At 42.5% G+C, this 22,761-nt stretch overlaps 13 protein-coding genes across 13 annotated transcripts; 7 read left to right on the top strand and 6 right to left on the bottom strand.

The window, feature by feature from the left end:
- Positions 1-22: 22 nt before the first annotated feature.
- Positions 23-2,275, bottom strand: PAS_chr2-1_0256 (Protein O-mannosyltransferase, transfers mannose residues from dolichyl phosphate-D-mannose to prote; the record flags this gene model as incomplete). Its single annotated transcript, XM_002491103.1, has 1 exon — positions 23-2,275. One exon carries the CDS (start codon positions 2,273-2,275, stop codon positions 23-25), a length of 2,253 nt encoding a protein of 750 aa, XP_002491148.1.
- A 950-nt stretch (positions 2,276-3,225) lies between these two features.
- On the top strand, positions 3,226-5,424 carry PAS_chr2-1_0255 (uncharacterized protein; the record flags this gene model as incomplete). The annotated part of the gene is made up of 1 exon (XM_002491102.1): positions 3,226-5,424. One exon carries the CDS (start codon positions 3,226-3,228, stop codon positions 5,422-5,424), a length of 2,199 nt encoding a protein of 732 aa, XP_002491147.1.
- A 152-nt stretch (positions 5,425-5,576) lies between these two features.
- PAS_chr2-1_0254 (Hypothetical protein) lies at positions 5,577-6,917 on the top strand (the record flags this gene model as incomplete). The annotated part of the gene is made up of 1 exon (XM_002491101.1): positions 5,577-6,917. The coding sequence occupies one exon, from the start codon at positions 5,577-5,579 to the stop codon at positions 6,915-6,917; it is 1,341 nt and encodes a 446-aa protein (XP_002491146.1).
- Positions 6,918-6,974: 57 nt separating this feature from the next.
- On the bottom strand, positions 6,975-7,658 carry PAS_chr2-1_0253 (Hypothetical protein; the record flags this gene model as incomplete). Its single annotated transcript, XM_002491100.1, has 1 exon — positions 6,975-7,658. The coding sequence occupies one exon, from the start codon at positions 7,656-7,658 to the stop codon at positions 6,975-6,977; it is 684 nt and encodes a 227-aa protein (XP_002491145.1).
- Positions 7,659-8,579: 921 nt separating this feature from the next.
- Positions 8,580-9,599, top strand: PAS_chr2-1_0252 (uncharacterized protein; the record flags this gene model as incomplete). The annotated part of the gene is made up of 1 exon (XM_002491099.1): positions 8,580-9,599. The coding sequence occupies one exon, from the start codon at positions 8,580-8,582 to the stop codon at positions 9,597-9,599; it is 1,020 nt and encodes a 339-aa protein (XP_002491144.1).
- Positions 9,600-9,820: 221 nt separating this feature from the next.
- On the top strand, positions 9,821-10,531 carry PAS_chr2-1_0251 (N alpha-acetyl-transferase, involved in acetylation of the N-terminal residues of histones H4 and H2; the record flags this gene model as incomplete). The annotated part of the gene is made up of 1 exon (XM_002491098.1): positions 9,821-10,531. One exon carries the CDS (start codon positions 9,821-9,823, stop codon positions 10,529-10,531), a length of 711 nt encoding a protein of 236 aa, XP_002491143.1.
- A 668-nt stretch (positions 10,532-11,199) lies between these two features.
- On the top strand, positions 11,200-12,687 carry PAS_chr2-1_0250 (Hypothetical protein; the record flags this gene model as incomplete). Its single annotated transcript, XM_002491097.1, has 1 exon — positions 11,200-12,687. The coding sequence occupies one exon, from the start codon at positions 11,200-11,202 to the stop codon at positions 12,685-12,687; it is 1,488 nt and encodes a 495-aa protein (XP_002491142.1).
- A 67-nt stretch (positions 12,688-12,754) lies between these two features.
- PAS_chr2-1_0249 (Hypothetical protein, peroxisomal 2,4-dienoyl-CoA reductase) lies at positions 12,755-13,567 on the bottom strand (the record flags this gene model as incomplete). Its single annotated transcript, XM_002491096.1, has 1 exon — positions 12,755-13,567. One exon carries the CDS (start codon positions 13,565-13,567, stop codon positions 12,755-12,757), a length of 813 nt encoding a protein of 270 aa, XP_002491141.1.
- Positions 13,568-14,229: 662 nt separating this feature from the next.
- PAS_chr2-1_0248 (Catalytic subunit of Nem1p-Spo7p phosphatase holoenzyme) lies at positions 14,230-15,519 on the top strand (the record flags this gene model as incomplete). The annotated part of the gene is made up of 1 exon (XM_002491095.1): positions 14,230-15,519. One exon carries the CDS (start codon positions 14,230-14,232, stop codon positions 15,517-15,519), a length of 1,290 nt encoding a protein of 429 aa, XP_002491140.1.
- A 38-nt stretch (positions 15,520-15,557) lies between these two features.
- PAS_chr2-1_0247 (Kinesin-related motor protein involved in mitotic spindle positioning) lies at positions 15,558-17,345 on the bottom strand (the record flags this gene model as incomplete). The annotated part of the gene is made up of 1 exon (XM_002491094.1): positions 15,558-17,345. The coding sequence occupies one exon, from the start codon at positions 17,343-17,345 to the stop codon at positions 15,558-15,560; it is 1,788 nt and encodes a 595-aa protein (XP_002491139.1).
- A 189-nt stretch (positions 17,346-17,534) lies between these two features.
- Positions 17,535-18,695, bottom strand: PAS_chr2-1_0246 (Subunit C of the eight-subunit V1 peripheral membrane domain of vacuolar H+-ATPase (V-ATPase); the record flags this gene model as incomplete). The annotated part of the gene is made up of 1 exon (XM_002491093.1): positions 17,535-18,695. The coding sequence occupies one exon, from the start codon at positions 18,693-18,695 to the stop codon at positions 17,535-17,537; it is 1,161 nt and encodes a 386-aa protein (XP_002491138.1).
- Positions 18,696-18,912: 217 nt separating this feature from the next.
- On the top strand, positions 18,913-20,205 carry PAS_chr2-1_0245 (uncharacterized protein; the record flags this gene model as incomplete). The annotated part of the gene is made up of 2 exons (XM_002491092.1): positions 18,913-18,930; positions 18,991-20,205. 2 exons carry the CDS (start codon positions 18,913-18,915, stop codon positions 20,203-20,205), a joined length of 1,233 nt encoding a protein of 410 aa, XP_002491137.1.
- A 142-nt stretch (positions 20,206-20,347) lies between these two features.
- PAS_chr2-1_0244 (Mitochondrial translation initiation factor 2) lies at positions 20,348-22,699 on the bottom strand (the record flags this gene model as incomplete). Its single annotated transcript, XM_002491091.1, has 1 exon — positions 20,348-22,699. One exon carries the CDS (start codon positions 22,697-22,699, stop codon positions 20,348-20,350), a length of 2,352 nt encoding a protein of 783 aa, XP_002491136.1.
- Between the last annotated feature and the right edge of the window lie 62 nt (positions 22,700-22,761).

Genomic DNA, 22,761 nt, shown 5'->3' with positions numbered 1-22,761 from the left:
TAGGTACTGACGATATATACACCTATGGGTCTGATACTCTCCAACTAGGTAGAAGGTTTAGGTAACTGTAATTTCTGTTCGGACCGTCCATACCAAACACAACGGGGCTGAGCCAAATAAATGTTCCAATGACCAAGGAATACAGAGCCACATAGATCAGTAATCCTAATGCTGGGTGGCCTAGTTTCTTATCCAACAGAGAAACCAAGTAGCAGAAAACAATCATGGCAAAGTACAATGCAGGAAGATAATGGTGAACGTAGGTAACACGCGACATGATCACAAACGGAGCAAAATGTAAACCCCATCCCAGAAGCGGGTATAATCCTCCCATAAGGAAGACGTTGAAGCTATCAGACTTGTCAAACAATGCAACTGTTTTGGTGTCGGCTGACTCTAGTGGAGTCTGGACGGATGGGAAAATGACATATTGACGTTGCCATTTGATCAAGTAAATTAACAGCAGGAACAGGAATACTACAATACCAACTGAAGAAGTCCAGGTGGTTGCGGGAGAACCAATCAAGAAATACTTGACGTTGTCATCGCCCCAACCGCACAGACGGATACCAACGTGTAGCGTGGGCCATTCCCAGGCAGAAGAAGCTAGATTATCTTCCTTATCTGGGTCTGGGACCAAAGCGTTGTTTGTTGCCATCATTGCTAAATTTAATTGAACAAAGTCTTTCAAAAAATGAGTCCTGGGAAGAACAAAATTTTCTGGAGGATTAGGTAGATCAGGATTGTTATGGTCCTCGATGTTCCACCAGGTGCGCTTATCTCTACGGAACGGATTTTTGTAACAAACAACTTCACCTTGTCTGAAACCCCATTGAGGCAGTGAAGCACCCGAAGTACCCAAATAGCATCCCAGAGTTGCCGATTTCAAACGGAAACTGGAGGTCAATGGGTGCAATCTCAGCTTATCTTCATCACCATACTGGTCGACAATTTCAACAATCCAATTATCTTTCGGGTCTCCAATGGTTTCATTACCATAACAACTGACTTCCCATTCGGATGAGGAGACGGGAGCAGCAACTTGGTGAGTGTGTAAGTTTCTACCAGTGTTTGAATGAACGAGACGAACAGACATACCATCAACGACATAGTGGGCTTCCTTGAAAGCGTTTCGAGAGTCTTCTCTCGTAAGTTGAAACACCCAATCATTGTTGGCATCTTTGTGAGAATAGGTTGTAATCTGTTGTTGGCTGGAACCTTGAGGATAAGTTTGAACGTGGGAATGTAACAGACCAGATCCTAAACCTTGGCTCTTTATGGTCACTTTAGAGTTGAGAGTGGTCACATCTCTGGGGCCTCCTCCGACGGATGATCCACGAAGGTTAGCTTGGAACAATGAAGACATGTTTGCATCACCGGTACCAGAATTGGATAATATTTCAAAATGGATACGGAATGACAATAGAAAAACGCCAATTGGGATGGCAATCAAGCCGATGAAACGAGCTAGCCAATGAGCAGCATATTTCTTACGAGAAATGGATTGATCACCAAATTTATTCCATAAGTCAACAACTGTGTAAATTCCAACTAATACTGTGACAAATAAACCCACCATTTTGACGGAACAAGTGAGACCAATGGAAATACCAGTAAGCAGAAGCCATTTCCACCATTTGCGAGAAAACGAGTTTCCTGGTTTACTGTTTTCGTTATGGAACCTAACAAAGGTGAAAACCGTAGTCACAGTGAATAGCAGCAGCATTGAATCCAGCAAGATGAATTTTCCTAACGTACAATAACTTGTTTCACACAAGACCATCAGTGTGAATAGCCAAGTTGTCTTGATATCAAATCCAATCTCCTTCATGGTGAAATAGGCGAATGGCACACATAAGGCACTGAAGGTGGCATTGAATAACCTCATTTTAACGTAATCAATATAGTCAGGGTACTCTTGACCGGAGGGGAAATCCCAGGAGCCATTGTAACCGGCAATGTAGCCAGATAGACCGACCAACATCTTACCCAACGGAGGGTGGACATCGTGGTAGAACTCGTGTCTGAGATAGTAGGAGCCAAACTTTCCGAAGTGAGCTTCATCCCAAACGACGTGGTTGTTGATCCCAATTTTGTACATACGAGTGAAAAAGGACAACAACGTGAATATAATTGGGGCGACATAGGGTTCGTAACGTGTCAAGATCGAAGTGACTGGTTCTTCCTGAAAAACTCTGGAAGTGGATTCGGAGTCGATCTTTTCGATCAATTCCTTCACCTTCTGATCAGATTTCTGGTCGACACGGCCTGTCATCGAAGATAAAAAATAAGAATCGAAAGGACTTGAATCCGTGTTTGAAGAAAGAACACGTTAAAGGGAAATTTGACGGGGGAACATGAGATGAGTATTGGGTGGAGCACGACGTTTTTGTGCCATGCATGCCACGGGTGAAATTTCATTCAGGATGATACTGGGGATGGATAATATTTGAACGATTGAAAGGTTAAAGTGGGACTAGTTAGTATATAGTAGTTAGTATATAGACCAGGGTTTGCAAGGTTAGGTACTTTTGTACTTCTAAATAAGTTATAGCTCTTTATTTTGCACCTGACATTCTTTTACAAAACCAAAATACGGGTGATGTTTAAAGGGCCTGTTTGTAATTAGATATTTAATTTCGACCCGGGCATATTATTATCTTGAAATTAGAACCAAACTGCCAATCAATCGTGTTCTCAAAATGTTAAGCTTTGGAAAATGCGGATCAAACTCTCGACTTTCATAAGTATATGTGGCACATCTATAAAAAGCAACTATATAGTAAAAAATATAACTCATTCAAATAATCACCTCACATTAATCCACCACCCATGCCATTCAAGTGGGTAGAGAATTATCAGTCGGTCTCCTCTTGTGCACTAGCAATAGCGTGGCTTTCTCCGATTGTTCGCCTTATCATTTGAAAGCCATGGAACACCGAATCGCTCGCCTTGGCGGGGAGAGAACAACCAGCATCCTAGATCCTAAGAACCATTCGGGCCGCCGAGCCAGGGCAGCTATCAAAAGAAAAAAAAAAACCACGAATTGCGGGATAGCCGTACTCTAACACATACCAGCATACATATAAATATTCGACATCTTCGATTTTATCCAGGGAAACTCAGAACAACTCATCAATCGATATTTGCAGCTAGTACAAAGTACCATTAGAATTTCCCCCATTAAATTCTTTACCTTCTTTGATCCCAGTTTTACTCCCAAACATGGCAATATTTGGTTCAAGATTGGTTCGAAAGGACGACAAGAATGCTTCAGGGTTAGGAGGGCCCTCACCAAGCAATACAAACTTGCACTCTTCTCCAGTTAAACTGAGCATATCGTTGGAATCACCTCCTGTTGTCTTGTATGGCCAGCCTCATGAGAGCACTGGCTCCATACTGTCGGGTCTCCTAAGTTTGGATGTGTTATCATACACCCAGATCGCATCCCCCACCATGTCAGGCTCTAATAGTCCGGGAATTTTGACTCCTGTAAGATCCACCAGTTCTCTGAACGTCTTAACTCCAACAACTTCGTTGACAATGTCTCAGGACTACTCTAAACTTGACTCTATTGAGATCGTCAACGTCACTTTGTCATTCGTGCAGACGATTACCTACGGGAAACCTTTGGCCCCGCCTTCAAACACGTTACAGAATTGTCCAGATTGTAAGCAAAAGAAACTAGAATTGGCAAGATGGGACATTTTAGCTCAGCCCACATCGTTTGCTAAAGGTGCCGTACACGCGTACCCCTTTTCTCATCTGCTCCCTGGTGCTCTTCCAGCTACAACGCTTCTTGGAAACACTAACACAGTTATTAAGTATGAGCTGGTAGCTGATGCAGAATATTTGAATGCCCGCAAAAAGCCCGAGTACTTGAGGATTAAACTGCCAATCATAATAAAACGCTCCATCTTGCGAGGTCCTGATAGGAATTCTCTTCGAGTGTTCCCCCCAACGGATGTCACTGCAACGGCTGTGCTTCCCAATGTGGTGTATCCCAAGTCTACTTTTCCTATTGAGCTTCGATTGGATAACGTATGCACAAAGTATCGTCGTTGGAGGATGCGGAAGTTGGTATGGCGTATGGAAGAACACATCAAAGTGCGAGCAGTTTCCTGTGAAAAGCATGAAACAAAACTAAAAGTACTACAAGATTATGCAAACAAACAACATCATAGATTTAAGCGGCCTCACAACACTGGGGGGCAGACTTTCACGCATCTTTCTGTTGGAACGGCCTCAGGACATGATATAAACACTAATGGCCCAATCAATCCCGTTCGGACCGTTACCACGGAAGAAGAAGTTGCAATAACTCCCGCCGCTGGTGGAATAGATCATGTTGCACTAACCCAGGAAGCCTTGGCTCAGGAACAAGCAAGAGAGTACGAATCTCGATACGGTGGTAGTGCTGCCAATTCAAACTCCGAGAATCACAACAATAATACAAATTCTTCAAACACAGAGAACAGTAACATTCCTATAGATCATTTCAATGACGAAAGAGGTTCAAACAAGCCAGTTTTATTTTTGGAAGAGATCCGTACGATATCTCAGGGAGAGATAAAAAGTGGATGGAAATCCGATTTCTCAGGAAAAGGAGTGGTTGAGTTGGTTGCTGACATAAACATAATGAACCTGAGCAGCATAGCTTTAGACTCGTCATTGTCAAATCTGAGCTCAGTTACGAGTCAAAATTGTAATCAGCCGATGTTCAACCACGACGATCTTTTCGTGAGTTCTATGGCCAACTGTTCCTGTGATCTCTCAGAGAAGGAGCTAGGAGTTTTTGTTAGCCATTTGCTGGTGGTGGAAATTGTTGTCGCTGAAGAACTAATTCAACGAAAGGGAGTTACACATACTCATAGAGGTTCAAATTCTCAAGCAAAGAGCCCTTCTGTGAGATTTGGAGGTGTCAATGGTGGAGGAAATGCTTTTGAGCAGACTCATTCTAGCGAGCCAGCCGATGATACAGATGAATTACGTTTTCAATTATCTAACAATTCGGAGCTACCAGTCTCTGAAGTTACGTCTGAGCAAGATAATGATTCAGTGGTGGGCATAGCTACTGGAGTAGCTCGTGTGCTAAGAATGCAATTCAAGGTACTACTCACTGAAAGATCCGGATTGGGCGTTTCTTGGGACGACGAAGTGCCGCCAACGTACGAAAACGTCTCTGCGCTTTCACCTCCCACCTACGACCAAGCGCGTAAGCCTGAAGGGCCTATGACGGGCGAAGATCTCACTCCACCAACTCACCCAGCAGGTGCACATACCAGAGAAAGAGAAACACCATTAAACAGCAGTCCTTCCATGGTTACTCCAGGAGTTCTCTATGGGATAGGAGACACTCCCGGTGTAAGCATTGACGGCGTCTTGCAATTGGATGATGCAATCCAGGAGCTCAAGCTATCTTAGTTATTTAGGTAGTTCTGCATATCTGAATTCCAAAATTTCAGAGAGAACATTTGATTGGCAACCATCTCGCGCACTCGTTTGACAGCAAGACAGTATTTTTGTTGCCTCATTCTGATTCGCCTTAGCAATTTAGTTCCTCAAAACAACCTCCAATGTCTGACAATGCAAACGAAACCAGTAGTAGCCTGTTAGACAACGTTTATCTGGACTCATCAGATCTGCTTATTGCCAGATATGACAAGTGGATTTTGGCATTGGCCTTTTTTGAGAACTTCTTTGCCCGTTACGACAGCATTCTCAGTAGTACTGCTAAGGATTACGGCAAGCTTGTGAAGCATTTTTCCACTGACACTTTACCTCAATTTGAAGTGAGCCCCAGCTCCAATATTGCAGGAGCTGTTTACGGATCTGTCAACTCTGAGGCAGATCCGAACAAGAATGTCACTGGTGTCAACTCGTTCATAGAATTACTCAAGTTTAGGTCCAGTGAAGATCAGGGAAAAATAGCTGGATTAGAGACTTCGATTAGAGAGCAAATTATTCCTGAGTTCAAGAAATACTCGGCTGATTTATCCGCTAAGAAGAAGGATCTGACGGCAGATGCCAGTAAGCAGCGGAAAGAATTGAAGAAACTGGGCTTGCATTTGTCTAGTTCAATTTCAAAACTTCAGCACTCAACTCAGGTGTTCGAGTCTGCCTCGGGAACTGGAAAGATGGACTACAAGAACGATCCATACATGTTGAAGAGAGCCGTATCCCTCCATGGCACTGAATTGATCGCCAAAGAGCACAATCATATGGATTTTTTGAAACGTGAAGAACTATCCTTGATGACCCTGGAAAAAAGAACTCTAGAATTTATTCAATTGATCTTTGCTGATGTTTCCAACCGTATCACTGCGGCAGATTCCGTTTTCTCTCGTAGTTTCGACTCCCTGAGTAAGACATTGTCCAGTATTGATCTTGAGTACGAATGGAAACAATTTTCTGAGGTCAATAAACAGAGACTGGTTACCGTGGAAGGTAATGATGATATAAGTGGTGCTAATATCAGTGCTGATAACAAGAAGCGGGGTTTGTCCGACCTGTCATTTCCCAATGATCATCACCCTGCCACTGAACCCATTTTGGAAGGCATACTGCAGAGGAAGGAAGGTAAGGTCAACAAGAAGTACGTCTCCGAATACTACGTCATCACTAAAACCAGATACTTGTATGAGTTTGAGTCCAACGCTCCTAAGAATTCTACGCAACCTAATACGGTACTTTATTTACCTGAATGTACTCTGAAGTCCCTTAATGGACCAGATAATAGCAAGTTCAAGATTGAAATCTCAGGGAAAGATGCAACTCAGGCATTCAGTGTAATCAAGTCAACACTGATCCTCAAGACCTCTACCTATGATGAGATGAGGACCTGGTTCAATGTCCTTAGCGAGGTAAGTGGGTTAATGCAGACCCAAGAAGAATCTCGTCTTGATAGTCCTAATTAAAGTTCGTGAAAATAAAAGTAACTAACTGTTAAATATGTAGAAACATGTAACAAAGGCTCATGACCGGATGACCTTGCGACGTAAAGAAAGTGTCCCATCAAGACTGAGTTGTTCATCAGACCCCACTGATGCCGTCGTTGATCGACGCAGCAAAGCAGGAAGCTTTCGACCGCTCAACGTTTGTTGGATGGAAGGTCTTCGGTGTACGTTCCCCTCTTGATCTTCACGCTTAATCATGTCAGCGTAAGAGCAGAAGGATTGGTTGCGGGAGAGGGCTGGCGAAGAGGGTGATGTTCGCATAACAGGCCCCCCTGCATTGAGGTTGACACTTGAGGCAGGGCCTGTGCCGTCATATGAATTTGGAAAGGCCTGCGATAGACTAACCACTGAAGGTCTCCTTGGCGGAGTGCTCAGATCTAGGTCCATATCCTCCTGGGAGTTGATCAAAGAAGTGGTAGAATCCAAAGCAGCAGGGATAAAGTTTTCTGTATTAAAATGTTGTGGTAACTTCAAAATTGAATTATGATGACACTTTGAAGTGTGATTACCACAACGAGGGCACTGCAATACTGGACTCTCAGTCAGGGGATCTTGAACCATTCGTTCAAAGATCAGATCTTTGTCTGAATCAACCGAGTTGACGGGGGAGCCTGGGGCTGCTAACGGGTCACCTTCGTTGATGCTTGCGGGTTTGGACGAGCCATTATCAAAAGTGAAGCTGCGTAACTGATCGCCGTTCATTTCAAAATGGAGGCAAAGAACAAACAGGAAACAATAGTCGATAAAGGTATACTAGTGATGGTGTTGGGGCCGCAATGTGGAAAAAAAAAGAAGCCATTTCATGAGGAAGTGCGCGAAGGCCTGTCGTAGCTGTCTGGTATAAGTCGGTGCACGTGAAGCCGACATAAGGAATGTTGCAACAGTAGAGTTGAAAAGAAAAAGGGAAACCCCGGCGCGATAACGCATGAATTGACGCAGACCGGCTCTTCAGCTCTCTGCTGACAAATCGAAGATCTCTGGAGGAATGCGGTTGGCTCCGAGTAAAAAGTGATGTTTTACAGGGAACAACACGCACAGCTGTCAACAGTAGTTTGTTAGCAGTCGTTTGACTTGTTCCTTCACCATGCACTCTACTCAAACTGAACAAGCACGTTATGTTAAAAAAATTGCACATATACAGCTGTTGTTTCTCCACGCAGTAGTGTTCTCGTATTGTGTTGCGCGACATCCAGTGCGGACGGCCGCATGAAGTCGAAAAGCTAGACAATTATGAGGTATGGGACAGAAGGTTTTTTTTTGAGCATTTTTTTCCAGAGCAACCTAATTGATTCACATATCAATGTCTACCTCAAGTAAGGACTTTTTTTTTTAATTTATGAGCAGTCTTGTTAGTCGCTCTTTTACTGAACTTAGTAGGGCGTGTACTCTGACTTGCCGATCTTTCTTATTCAATGCACAGCATCTGCAGCGATCTACAACAATTCCCCTGGGTAAGGCATGGCTTTGGATTGTTACCAATAGACGCCTGTCGGATAACCTAGTTTTTTCATGTAAACCATAATAAATCTAAACTTTGTATCTGCTATTCAAAATAAAAAGTGCATTGTCAAAGCAACGTTACATTAACAACTTTGACGTAAAACGTGATATTGGATCGCCTTTATGTCTCAGGGTTGGTATCAGAACTTTGATATGTCTAAGACACCTGCGCAAGAACAGCCATCACACGAGGATGGCAATGTAGACCAACGACCAAGACAAGCTTCCAGAAAAGTTCAAAGGCAATCGCAATCTCATATACAAACATCTCAACAACCACAACTACCTTGCATCAACCAGCCCCAGCTTCTAGATTCGTTCGCACAGTCACTCGATTCTCAGGCAAATTCATATTTGTATACAGGAAACCAAAATGACCCCAACCAAGTGTCGCATGTGCCACAAAGTTCAGAGTATATGGACTTGCAACCCTCAAATAGACCCTACTCACCTGCCAGCCTCCTCTATTTGCATCCTCCAGTGAGTCGTCAGTTTGTATCGTCGTCACAAGAAGATGCAGAGCCCACGAGCTCAAGCGGACAAAGCAGCTCAAATTGCACAGCAATAGACCAGCAACACAGATTTCAAATAGCAAACTCAAGAAATGTCTTCAACAGTTCAGAAGGCATACCGATGGTACCCGTTCAGGAGGTTCGAATGGCCCCTCCTGTGTCGGGGCCTGACTCTAGACCTCAGGGGTTTGGTCAAGATCAGCCGTATAATCCTCAACTGTTTGGGTATTATCCAGAGGGTCTTCCGACTCAACAGTTTCCCTCGTCAATCGTCAACCTCGTCAACCCTCCTCCTTTCGATGAGGTAATGAAAAACCTACCAAATCCAGTGGCGTTTGATGATTTGGGGTTAGAAGGACAAAAAACGGTCCCTTCTTCCACAAGAACGCACAGTCAAACACCCAGCTTACGAATTGAAGAAAGAATCGGTAACCAATGTCCGCATTGCAAAAAAAAGTTTAGGAGGCCTTCATCCTTACAGACCCACATCTACACACATACTGGTGAAAAACCGTTCCAATGCCGTTGGCCTAATTGTGACCGTCGCTTCTCTGTCAGAAGCAATATGGTACGCCACTACCGATTACATAAGAAAGTAAACAAGCAAGGTTCTGACGAGAAGGAGCAATAACTTCCAAGGCGACCCCAAGTCTTATTCGTTAATTCTTCAAGAGTACTGAAAATTCCCATTGTTATCCTTCTCCGTTCTGTGTAATGTTAGATAGCGGGAGTTCACACCCAATCAAATAATGCCCTTTTCACTTATATATGAGCTATCGTGCAAACGAAAAATTGTTTCTGGTCAGAGTATCCAGTTACGTTTTTTCGTTGCTAATCTTTTATTCTTAACCCATGCAGGACGACCTTGAGAAGTGGATTACAAGTTCACTTGAAAGTCGTGATGTAGAACCGCAACCGGACATCATAGCTAAACGGGACCTAATTGCAAATGAGATTCTACCGGATTTAATCGATAATATGGCTAAGGCTGCTGGTGCTCCCTCGACTTCTATTATCAATGCGTCAAGGTTCAAGATTTTCACTCCCCGGAGGGAAAATGCCCCTTCTATTGCGAAGGCAATTAGGCTGATTGACCGTGGACTAGGCGAGCTTTATATAAAAGTCAATGGACCGCATTGGCTGGAGCATAAAGTGGAAGAGGCCACAGAGTCAGGGTTGATCTACCTAGCTGTGGAGGATGAGGCTTTAGGTGAATTGAGGGGATTTGTCTCTTTCATGCATGATCTAGACAATAGTCTACCTGTATTGTACTTGTACGAGATACATGTGGCTGAGCAATTTCGTAACTTGCAACTTGGCTCTCAGCTTCTGACTTTATTTCATACAGTTGGTGAAAGGATTGTCAGGGATTGGAAGAGTTCAATTTCCTTAGTAGCCACCTCCTTAACGGTATTCTCAGATAATACTAGAGCTCTTTCTTGGTACAAGAAACAGGGCTACAAAATAGCTGATCACTCACCTCAAGACAGGCAACTGAGGAACCTGACACGGAAACCCCAATACTACATCTTGATCCGATGGCTAGTGAGAGCAGGTGAATGATGTTGGATGTCGTGTTTTGAAAATTCTCCCACATAGACTATATAGTGCACCAGCTAATACACTTTATCCAATCAGTTTTCGAGCTAATCACATCTTCAGATATCCAAACTACACTAATTTACAACCAACATGTCAGCACACCATGCTTTCAAATACGTAAGGGGAGCTATTGTACCCAAGCCCAAAGTGCATCCAGGATATGTCATTACATCAAAGTTCCTGGGTGGTCTTATGTGGTTTTGGATCTTCTACAGGGCAAAGCAAGATTATCCAGTGTGGTTTGGTTTAAAACACCCATGGGAACATTAGAGATGAATTTGCTATTTTATTTATTTGTACTTTAATGCATTGAGGATAGATGGTTTTTGAGATCGTTGTAAGCTTGAACCAAGTCAATGCGCAGATCATTGATGTTTTGGTAGTTAGTCTTGAGATCTTCGGACTAAACTATTTACACCTTTTTTCTCTTTTTCATTCATATGTTACAGAATCCTTTCTTGAACAGCTGGTCCTCCTCCCACTTGTCCCTTTCCGATATGTGTGAACCAATCATGACATTCCCGCTAACCTCTATCCGTCCGTATACCCTGCTTACGTAATATGAATCTTTTTTCTTCTCTCGACATCTTCTCCTCTCCTCCTCCAACTACCACCTACTGCCCTCAAGTATGCCGCCACCACCAGCTATAGTAAGCACGAAGGTATTTGAAAAAGAGGGCGTGAAAATCGTCCTGATAGCTGATCTTAGAGGAAAACTTACCCTTCTAAACGAGCTTGCTGATATTCATAACGCCGACCTAATTATTCATACTGGCAACTTTGGTTTTCTGGAACAGGAAAGTGTCGACAGAATCCATGAGTCATACCTTCGTCATATTGTTGAGTTTTCTCCTCTTTTGAGAGAGGAAACTATTTTGAGAATATCCAAACTCAGTAAAGTTACTGGTGATAATGTAGAGCATTTGTCGAATCAAGACTTCAACCTGAAAATTTTGTTGAAAGATGAAAAATTGTCCGAACTGCAGGATTTTATCCGTGGAGATTACCAGTTGAAGATTCCAGTTTACACGATATATGGGATGTGTGAGGACTTAGTTGTTCTGAATAAGTTTAAGCACGGTATCTACGCTGTTCCTAATCTTCATGTAATTGACCACGATACCCTCTACAAGGTTAATGTACCAAGACTGGGCCACTCCATCCTGTTGACAGGTATTGGAGGATCTCTGTCATATCATAAATTGTTCCACCAAGGTACCTCATTTGATAGCAATGATATCACCTCCGACCCTAACTTGGCCTCCATTATAGACACAAATCCAAACCAATTGCTGCCAATTTCAGGCGACCCAGGAAATATCTGGATTACTTTCATGCAACTTGGTAAACTTATTAACACTATTATAGAGTACTCTACAAAGAACCCAACTGATTACAACAAAGCTATCAAGTTCTTTATTACCCACCAGTCTCCTACTAGAGAGCCTATTTTAGAGCATTTGTCGATTTTCTTCAAAATGGACTACACAATTTCGAACTCTTTGCACTTCAAATACTCATCGTCCTATAATGAGCTTTCAATCAACCCCAATTTTGAGAGTTTCAAGATCAAGTTCAACGATTCCCGTAATAAGTTGGCAACAATTTGGAAAAACATACACACAAAGTACGAGTCTATGCTCTTTAATCTTAACGATCCACTGATGATCCGTTCACTTGGTCTTGCACTTGAAGTTTTCGACAAGATTCCCATTACTACCAAGTCTTCAGAGGTCATATATCCTCTTCAACTCAACAGAGACAACGAACACAGCACCAACGACGCCGACGACTCTTCTTCCTCCACCGAAGATGAGATGCTTAAGACTAAAGAGCTCAACTCTATCATTAGACAGCTCAACGATCTTTACTACGTTTCTTTCCAAAATTCATGGCATTTCAACTTGTGTGATCTGAGCTTAGGGCAAATGATCTTAAACCTCGACGAAGAGGGACGCATTCAAATGGAAAGCAAATGTGAAGGCTTCAATTTCAATTACAGGCTGAGGGACGATTTCAACACTGTCAGAGATGACGAGGCTGATAAACGTCCCGTAGGTTCTTTCCGTGGTAGAGGCAAGCCTAGAGGAAGAGGCAGAGGAAGAGGAAAGCCTTAGTAAACGGACAAACTGAACTCTTTTTCTCGCAATCTAATCTTGTTAGAGAGAAGAAAAGACATTATTTTTATAACTTGGGCAGACCAACAAGATGTGACCCGCCATCTAAAGGAATCACTGCCCCATTTACGTAATTACTTAAAGATGAACTCAAGTACAGTACCAGATACTGGATATCTTCTTTCTCGCCCAGTCTTCGTCTTGGATTGTTTTTCACCATCTGATCACCAACTACGTCTAGTAAACCGTTGGACATTTTTGTTGGGAAGAATCCTGGTGCTAGAACATTAACTGTGATATTTCTAGGCCCAAGTTCCACAGCTAAGGTTTTACCTAAATGAGAAACTGCTGCTTTGGATGCTAAATATCCATAGGTTCCCCCGGCAGGGAAAGAAGTCGTCAACCCTGCGACCGAGGACATGATGAGTACTCTGGATGGATCTTTTGGAGTTCCAGCCTTCTCCAAAAACTCTCCAAAAAGTTGGATCGTTTGGAACACACCCGCAACATTCAAGCCTAATACTTTATCTATAGCTTTTCTTGAATGATCTTCAAAGTTAGCACCCCAAGTTGCTCCAGCGTTAGCAACCAAAATGTTCAGACGATCTCCATATCTTTGCTGGTATTCTGACTTCAGTCTCTTGGCACCTTCGTCCGTAGACAGATCGGCAGCAATGAAGTCAATTTCCACCTCAGGATTGGCAGTGGTGGACAGATCCTTCAAATATTGCACTGCTTTCATGCATTGATCTTCTTTCCTTGATGTGATAACCACTCTCTTGGCCCCATTTAAGACATAAACTTCAGCACAATGCAAGCCAAGCCCTCTACTGCCTCCAGTGATCACCACAGATTTACCATTCACGTCTAAGTTCACCATTATCAACTTGAAGGAAAGGAGAATGAAGGGGTATTTAAAGTCTTATCTTTTTTTTTTGGATTTCTCCACACTCCTTCAGATTATCACATGAAAAAGATTGCGAGTTTGAACCTCCTCGGACTACTGCAAACTCAGGGCAAAAAAGTGAGGGGGAGTAGCTTTTAGACAGCGTTACAGAAGGTGCCATTTCGTTTGTAAGCCACAGCGTAGTAGGAGCTTACACAGAGTTCAAGCTATTACTGGAGTAACTGGAACTTCATTGAGAACTGGAGGGATGGACATCCAACATCCTGTTCATGCTGTACTAGCCGCAAGAGTCTTGCTTCTGCAGGCTTACCAAGCAACGCCGCACATGAAAAATCAACAGTTAGATCACAGCCGTCGTATAGTGACCCAACGGCAATCCAACACCTAACATACCGAACAGTGACTGTTTCAAGCCTCCCAGAATCCTTAACATCTGTCTATGTAAACTAACAACCATCTGTCCCGAACTTCCTTCATCGCTGGCAATTCTAGAGCCATCTCTACCATATCCAACCCCAACATACGCCCATACACCACATTTTATTTGGGGGCCCAACCGCTGCTCCTGCACAACAGTTCAGCTACCAGTATACACAACGCTTGCTAGTAAGAGGATAGAGAAGTCCTGATGTACTATGAATGCGATTCAGTTTCTCTCCAGCAGAGTTCATGGAGGTTCATTGCAAGAGAAGCAACCTCAGAAGGAGACTACTTTGGATCTGGACGTAGATCAGACTGAGGACTCAGACATAGTTACAAGGGTTGACTATCCTGAAATACCGGTAGTCAAGACAAGCGTAACGCTGTGGCAAACGCTAGTGTCAATAATCTGGTTCTTTCCGAACTTGCTGGTTTTTTCCCCTTTGAAGTTCATCATCTCAATTGTACTATTTCCCTTTAGATTGCTCAGCAAAGATGCAACAGGCGGCGCTCCTATAGAAGAGGAGTTTCCGGAAGATGACTCCATTATTAGCCAGAGCTCAGAGAACATCGCAGATTCAAGTTACTCGTTGCTAGATACAATTGCTGAGTCCGATGACATAGAAGTTGAGTTCCCACAGCAAGAAATAGATACAATGAAATCACCCATGACTTCAGATGAGGCTACTCCGAGCCCACTAAGAGCACCAACTACTCGACATACAGATGCTAATACGATACAAAGCGTCAAAAAGGCACCCCGGAAAAAGACGAAGTTTGTTTTTCCCATCCTTCTCATCAATAATAGTTTCAATTTGAATAAGCCTCCCGAACTACCAAAGAAGGTGCTAGTGCTGGATCTGGATGAAACACTGATCCATTCTCTTTCCAGCCACAATTCATCAGTGTTGGGCAAGGCAAAAGGACAAATGGTAGAAATAAAAATGTCTAACGATATGATCGCGTTATATTATATCTATAAGCGGCCGTATGTTGTGGAGTTCCTAAAGTTGGTTAAGCAATGGTTCAGCCTCGTATGTTTCACCGCCAGTATTCAAGAATATGCAGATCCCGTAATCGATTTGCTAGAACAAGATGTATCTTTTACGGAGAAGAATCAGAGCTCCTCCAAGAAACTATTCGAAGCAAGATATTACAGGAATAACTGTGTTTGGGAAAAGGGAAAGGGATACATCAAGGACTTGAGCATTTTACTATCTCCGCAAGAACCTCTTTTATCTCCGCCTTCAACCCCCCGACAAGGAAAATCCAGAAGGAAATCCATTCCAGCGAAGGATTCGTTGGCCAATTATGTGATCATTGACAATTCGCCTATCAGTTATTGCAAACATAATTTCAATGGAATAATGGTGGAGGGATGGATCAATGACCCCAACGACACTGAGCTCATGAATCTTCTTCCACTGCTAAACAGTTTAAGATTTACTAGTGATGTGCGGTCTATTCTTTGTCTTAAGGACGGAGAAAAGGCTTTAAATGAATGAATAGAAATGAAATACATATAAAAACCTAATTTTACTTTTCATGCTGGCTTTGCGGACCCTCCCCTCATAGGTTTAACAATGTTAAGATGTAGACCAGCTTTGTTTGAGAATTGCACCGGCGACCTGCAAACATTGATCGACAGAGATTCTAATCCTTCTTCATTTTCCTCCAGTGTAGTCGGTGATTCGTATATGTTTACAGCTGGCTGTAAACCATCTTCATTGTACGGTACTTGGGTCTGATTCATCCTCTTAACACTTGTTATTCTCGCCTTTAAATACGACAATTTGTTTGCAAACTTGTCAGTTTCCATGATCATGTCTTCATGCTGAGCTTGCATAGCCTTTTCAAGTTGTTCAATTTTTATCTTTCGTCTTTCATTGATGGCACGGGCTCGATCAAGTTCCTGAGTAAGCTCCTCTGTGATAGCTTCGTTTTGTTTCAACCGTATCGCAAGCTGAGAAACAGATGATTCAAGTCGCTTTATCTTGGTTGCGTCAACGGTGACGGTGTTGGTAGCTTCCTGCTGGATTTCCTTCAACTTTGATTGTTCTTCTAGTTCAGCAACACGATGTATCAACGCAGCGTTTTCACTCTCTAAAGTTACCAAACGCTTCTGCAGCTCAGTAGATGCAATCTCTTGGTTTACTCTTGCCTTATTTTGAATCCTTTTGGCACGCGCGCCAAACCGTAAGGCAGATACCGATTCCCCTTCATCAACTTGATCGGGAGAACAATTCACAATCAAAGTTGTGCGTGCATTCCCTCCCAATGATTCCTGTAAAATTCTCGTCAGCTTAGAATCACGATAAGGAATGTAGGTGGATTGACCATCGGTCAACGCATTAATCACATTTCCTAAAGCCGACAAAGATGTGTTGATCTTCTTGGCCTCTTCCAAGGTCTGCCCGGTAGCACCAGTACGTGCTATTCTTTCGGAGCCAGCTAAGTCAACCAAGAATAAAGTACTGATTTTGACAACCCCGTCGTCCAATGATCGTTGTGCTAGTTTGATTTGAAAGATGGCATGCGACCTGGAACTATCAGCATTGGCGTCGGTTACTCCAGTTGTCCGCAGTTTATTGGCTAGGATAACGGCACCTAACAACTCATCCTTACTACTCACATACCGGGTTTCCAAATGTTGGACAGTCACACCTTCAGAAAGCGCTCCACTATCTCTAATACATAGATTGTTGCTGTTATCGGGGTTCAACAGGTCCCGCAGTTGTTCCATGTAAATTTCTAGCACACCAATACTCACCGTGTACTCTGAAGAGGGACTTCCATTTGCTATCTGTTCAAAAAGTTTATCAGCTACCCTTGGCACCACTCCATATTCACTAGGGGAGTCCATATTTCCTAGCATGGTGTGTGTTTTACCGGATCCTGTCTGTCCGTAGGCAAAAATTGTACCGTTATAGCCATTGCAAAAGTCATTGACTGTCTCATTGATTGAATAATCAAATACTTCTGTCTGTGAAGTCTCAGGTCCAAACACTCTATCAAAGGTAAACCTGCCTGAAAACGAGGTTCCACTAATATAAACCGACTGATGGGGCTCTATTGTTATTAATTGACTGTCCGTCTTTTTGCCCAGAGCCAAATTATCGTCTACTATCTCTTGTGACTCACCGTGTCTAAAAATTGAAGGTCTAAATCTAACCACTACCTTGGTGTAATCTGCCGAGGATGTCTTGATGGGGCTCCTCTTGCTGGAATTTGTCTTCATCATTTTTAAAGGGCTTTCCATAGGACTTTTATAGGAACTTCGATTGGACATCCTCCTTTGTAGAGGAGGTGTCCTGGGGACATTACTTGACATTGAGCTGGTGTTTTGCTTACACAGACAAAATAATCACAATCGAAAAAACTAGATGACGCGAACGTGTTTCTGCCCCCCAACTTCCTGCTTTTCCCTGGGGAATACGCATCAAGTGACTCAAGAATGAACCTTCAACTACATCTACAATTCAAATAATCAGATAGTGTTATACCAACCATTTTCTACACTCTAGTTAATCTCCAGCTCATATAGCACAAATGGTTGATAGTCGGTATCCACCAGACTGGCATATTCATGTAGAGAATCTTTGACAATTTTACCACGACGGTCAACCCCGACGGCAGCCCCTCCCAAATAACCAAACTTCTCTACCAACTGGGATTTACCTTTCTCAATGGCTTTGTGGGGTAATTTTAACAGGAAATATGAAAAATCTGGAGGGATTCCGTAACGCAAAACTGACTCGATGAAAGTTCTCAATATTTTGATGTGTAACCACGAACTGACTATATCCGCATAAGCAGCCTTAACCAATCTTATCAGATCGTTCCTCAATGAATGCTCCTGTGTGCTGGCATCGTTGTACTCATTTCTCAGCAGTTTAATTGACTCCTCATCATAGTTAAACTCACGAGTAATCCACTTGTTCTCTCTAGCTGCAGCCAAGAATTCGGGCACGTACTTCTTGAATAAGATGACACTATACAGCACAAACTCTGAATCAGCAGTAATTCTTTTAGCACTTCTGGGAACCACAAATGGTACCACAGTCTCGTAGGTATTGAGGAAAGACTGCACCAAATTCTTTGGAATGACTAACAGAATTGTCTGCAAATGATCAGAGTCTAGAACAAAATCAGTCTCATCAACAATATCATGCAACGACTTTACCGTCAAATCTCCAGTTCGTTTGCGCTCTGCAGCGGCCAAGTTGGACTTTGCAGAGTTATAGTTTTGAAATGTAGCTTTCACGTCATTGTCTAGATTCAATCCATCCAAAGATATGGTGTCAATTAACTGGCGAATTGAACGGTCGGTTCTATACTTTGATGTGTTCCATTTGAAATTTTCAAGATAGTCAATGACAGAACGACCCTCTACTTGTTTAGCCTGTTCCACAAACGCTGGGTTTTTGTCAAAGACAGTCTGTATGATTTCTAACACCTTGTTAACAGCCTGGTTCAACTGATTGTCCAACTTGGAGATTTCCTCCGTCTGTTGCATCAAGGTGTCTAGGGTGCCAATCTTGAACTCAGGAACGTCAACGTTGGTGACTGAAACTTTTCCTCCATTCACGTTAGTCTCCAGCCAATCCTGCGTCTCATCGTGGAGTAGGTTTTGCGTTTTCGGCAGAGAGATCAGCAAATAACTGCCCAATGGTTCTGCCATGCTGAAACAAACAAGTGGAAGTTAGCTATAGGTGTTGAGGTAGATGGTTTTGCTGCCACTACCAGATGCGGTCTCGGTGTAGGGATGTCACGTAAAGACTATAGAGAGGAAAATTATAATAGGAGTTTTAGCAGCGGGCACTACCTCTTCTCTCTATTGAAATTTTTTTTTTGGGACTATTTCTTTTCTCTGTGATTAAAGGAAGGAACAACCAGCTATGAGTAACAGTTTGGAGGTATGTTGTCTTTCTTTTTGGTTTTATAGCGCTATTCATTGGGATTTCTAACAGTTCTAGGAGCGCTTGAAAAGCCATGCTTCATCTTTTGATGGATTGTTATCCCTAATTCCTGCCAAATACTATTATGAAGACTCCAATAAGTCTAACGAAATAAGAGAACAAGGCAAGCAGAAGAAAAAGCCTATATCAGAAGTCAGGCAAGATAAGAAGAAGAAATTGGACCCTGCCTTCCATAGTGAAAATGTCGAAACGGCTACTGTGAAGGATGTGATGAGGAACAGAGAGAAGGCTGGAAAGGGAGCTGTTATACCAGGAAACAAAAAGATCCAAGTAGACGCTCAGGACACCAGTGAAACAGATGAAAAGGACAACGATAACAACCACAATATCTTAGATGCTGAACTTGAGAAAGACAGAGAAGTCCCCGCTCCTTTAAAGACACAAGAACCTGCCACCATTTTTGACGACGAAGGAAATGAAATTAAAAGCAAGGAGATGTCTTCTGAAGAAATAGCTCAGCAAAAGGCAATGAAAGAGAAAAGACTCTCCGAACTGCGTAACAAGCTTACCGCCAAAATCAACAACATGAGAGAGAAACGTAAGGCCCCAGGAACTAATGCAAAGGGGGCCCCAATGTCACGAGAGCAAATCTTAGCCGAGAGAAAACGGAAAGACGAACTGAAAAAGAAAAGACAGCAACAGCAAAAGGAAAAAGAGAAAGAGAAGGAAAAAGAAGAGGATAGCGATAGTGATGACGATGATGAGGAGAAGATAGATGCTGATGTCATGTTCAATAATATCAAGTTCACAGATGGTGAGAAGGTCTCCAGTGATCTCTCGTCCTTAAGAAAAGTTAAGAAAAAGGGCCCCTCTCATGGTGACTTTAAGGCTCATCTTCAACTTCTTGAACGCCAGAAAGAGAAATTTTCCAAACTTGATAAAGAGCAACAAGCGCAGATACAGGAGAAGGCGCGTTGGAATAAGGCACTGGCTGGTATTGAAGGTAAGAAAATAAAAGATGATGAGAAACTACTGAAAAAATCTCTGAAGCGCAAGGAGGTTAAAAAGAGAAAGAGTGAAAAAGAATGGAAGGATAGAAAGGAGACAATTGAAATTACCCAGAAGGCAAGGCAAGATAAGAGAGAGGAGAATCTGAGACTGAGAAAAGAAAATAAAGGAAAGAAACGGAAAGATCAAACACGACTCAAGAAGTTTAGTGGTATTGTAAAGCCAACACGAGCTGGATTTGAAGGCAAGCATAAACGGAAGTAGAAGTAGAAAGGAGTTTTGTATTGGATAGATGAATAAAACTGTGCATATATCATGAAGGGGACCACACACTAGGCATTATTTTTGGATTTACTTGAGGCTTTTACTCTATATCAATTCCTTTAATGTCTATATACATATTTATTTACAAGTATCGGGGCACTTCTTTCTCTTCATAGACTTCAATATCATCACCTTCCTCAAAGTTCTGCCATCTTCCAAGGCTGACACCGCAATCCATTCCTTTCTTTACCTCGGCGACATCATCTCTTTCATGTTTAAGAGCATCTATATGGCCCCTGTAGATCATCTGTCCATTTCTAGTCACTTGGATCTGAGAGTTTCTTTTAATGATCCCTTGGGATACTTTACAACCTGCAATTTTGAACTCTTTCTTGTTTTTTCCTGTGATACTAAACACAGCACGAACCTTAGCTGAAGCTAATACCTCAACTTTAATATCGGGCTTCAATCTGGATTGAAGCTCATGAGTGACTTCTTCAATCAAATGATAAATAACGTTATGACTTTTTATATGCACTCCCCTTCTTTCGGCTTTCAAAATGATGTCTTTAGGAGTTTTAAGGTTGAATGCAAAAATAATAGCTCCGGATGTCTCAGCTCTTTCAATATCAGTTTCAGTAGGAGGACCGACCTCTTGGTACAAGACTTTACTTTTCACTTCATCATTACCTAGACCATCGATACTCTCAGCTATGGCTTCAGAGGAGCCGCTAACATCAGCTCTAATGATAAAGGGAACAATTTCACATTCTTGTTTAGTTTCATCTAAAAGATCTTTGTATTCCTCACTGTCTAGTTTTCGAATGTCTTCTAACGAAAGGCCATTCTTGGCCAACTCTTCTATTTTTTGTCTTTTATTGGCTTCTCTCAACTCGCTTTGTCTCATTTCGTTAATCTTTTCAATATCTTGGGCTTCTTTAAACTTTTCCTCTCTTGCCATTCTGTTCAAGATTACTTTCTTAGCAAGAGCTTCATCCTTAGCCTCCAAACCGAGCTGACCGGCTTCCGGAAGATCTTTCCAGCCAATAACTTCAACTGGGGTCGAAGGGCCAGCTTTCTTCAAAACTTTTCCGTGCTCATCTTTCATAATCTTCACTTTGCACCAAGTATTACCGGCCACTATAATTTTGCCCCTCTCCAGAACACCCCTTCTGACTAAGAATGTGGCAGTGTTTCCAAGTCCCTTTTTCATTTCGGACTCGATCACCCATCCTTCGCAAAGAGTCTTTGATTCTTGAGCCTTCAGGTCAAGAACTTCGGATAATGTAATAATAGACTCTTCTAAGTCTTCCATACCAAGTCCTGTCTTGCCAGACACTCGGACAACCTGAGTTTCACCGCCGTAATCTTCTACATCGATATCATGACCGGCCAAGTCGGCAACCACTTTATCCGGGTTCGCATCTGGCTTATCACACTTGTTTATGGCAACAATGATAGGTACTCCAGAGTTTTTGGCATGCTTTATGGCTTCTTTAGTCTGAGGCATCACAGAATCGTCAGCTGCCACAACCAGAACCACAATATCAGTAACATCAGCTCCTCTTTGTCTCATTTTTAGAAACGCAGCATGACCTGGAGTATCGAGGAATGTGATCATCTTTTTTGTCTTTGGAGTCTTAACTGAAAATGCTCCTATGTGCTGGGTTATTCCACCAAACTCTCCGTTGACAATAGATGATTTTCTTAAATAGTCCAGAATGGTGGTCTTGCCGTGGTCTACATGTCCCATTATAGTTACAACAGGTGCTCTTGGAACCAAAAGTTTTTGCTCAGTGCATTCTGGCTGTTCAAACAGGTCCACACTGGTATTGTCATTTGTAGTAGCCTCAAACCCATACTCATCGGCAATTAATGCAGCAGTTTCGGAGTCTAGAATGTAGTTATAGGTCATGTTTTCAAATCCTAGTTCCTTCAGTTTGGTCAGAAGGTCCTCGTTTCTAACCCTCAAAATGGTACTTAGATTAGAGACAGTCAAGAACGAAGGAAGCGTTAACGGGATCTTTGGTCTTTCAACTGCAGTTTTTGGCTTATTTGGAGACCGCTTCTTTTTCGAAGCTGACTTTGATGCTTCTGTTCTATGAGTTTCGAACTCGGTGGAAATCTCTTTTAGAGCTTTTTCCTCTTCCTTGGATATCTTCCTAGACCTTGAGTTTCCCTGAGACTTGGAATGTGGTTTCTTCTGAAATTTATCCTCAACTTTCTTGACTCCATTTCTTACTACTTTATGCTCGCTTGCTATTTTCGACTGTGTGTGTGGAGGAACACCTTTATTGCCAGTTTCGGGCTGTCCCTTCTGAGGGTCCACTGTAGTTGGCAGAGGGTTTCTATTAATCCTCTTCTTGGATCTAAGCTTATTCAGCATTGCCAAATCCGCGGCTGTTCGGATAGAGGCACTATTGCATCCAAAACAAGGCCGTTTCAACCATCCAGTCGTTCCAATAACGGACCTGACGGTCTTGATGGAGTACATTGTGTGCAATGTGATATTGAAATAATTGATATGTTACTATAAACTATTCGTGAAAAAAAAAA

Source organism: Komagataella phaffii, chromosome 2 (genome assembly GCF_000027005.1).
Source record: "Komagataella phaffii GS115 chromosome 2, complete sequence".
NCBI lineage: Eukaryota > Fungi > Ascomycota > Pichiomycetes > Pichiales > Pichiaceae > Komagataella > Komagataella phaffii.
The sequence above is the reverse complement of the archived record's forward strand: the minus strand, read 5'-3'. Positions and strand labels throughout refer to the sequence as shown.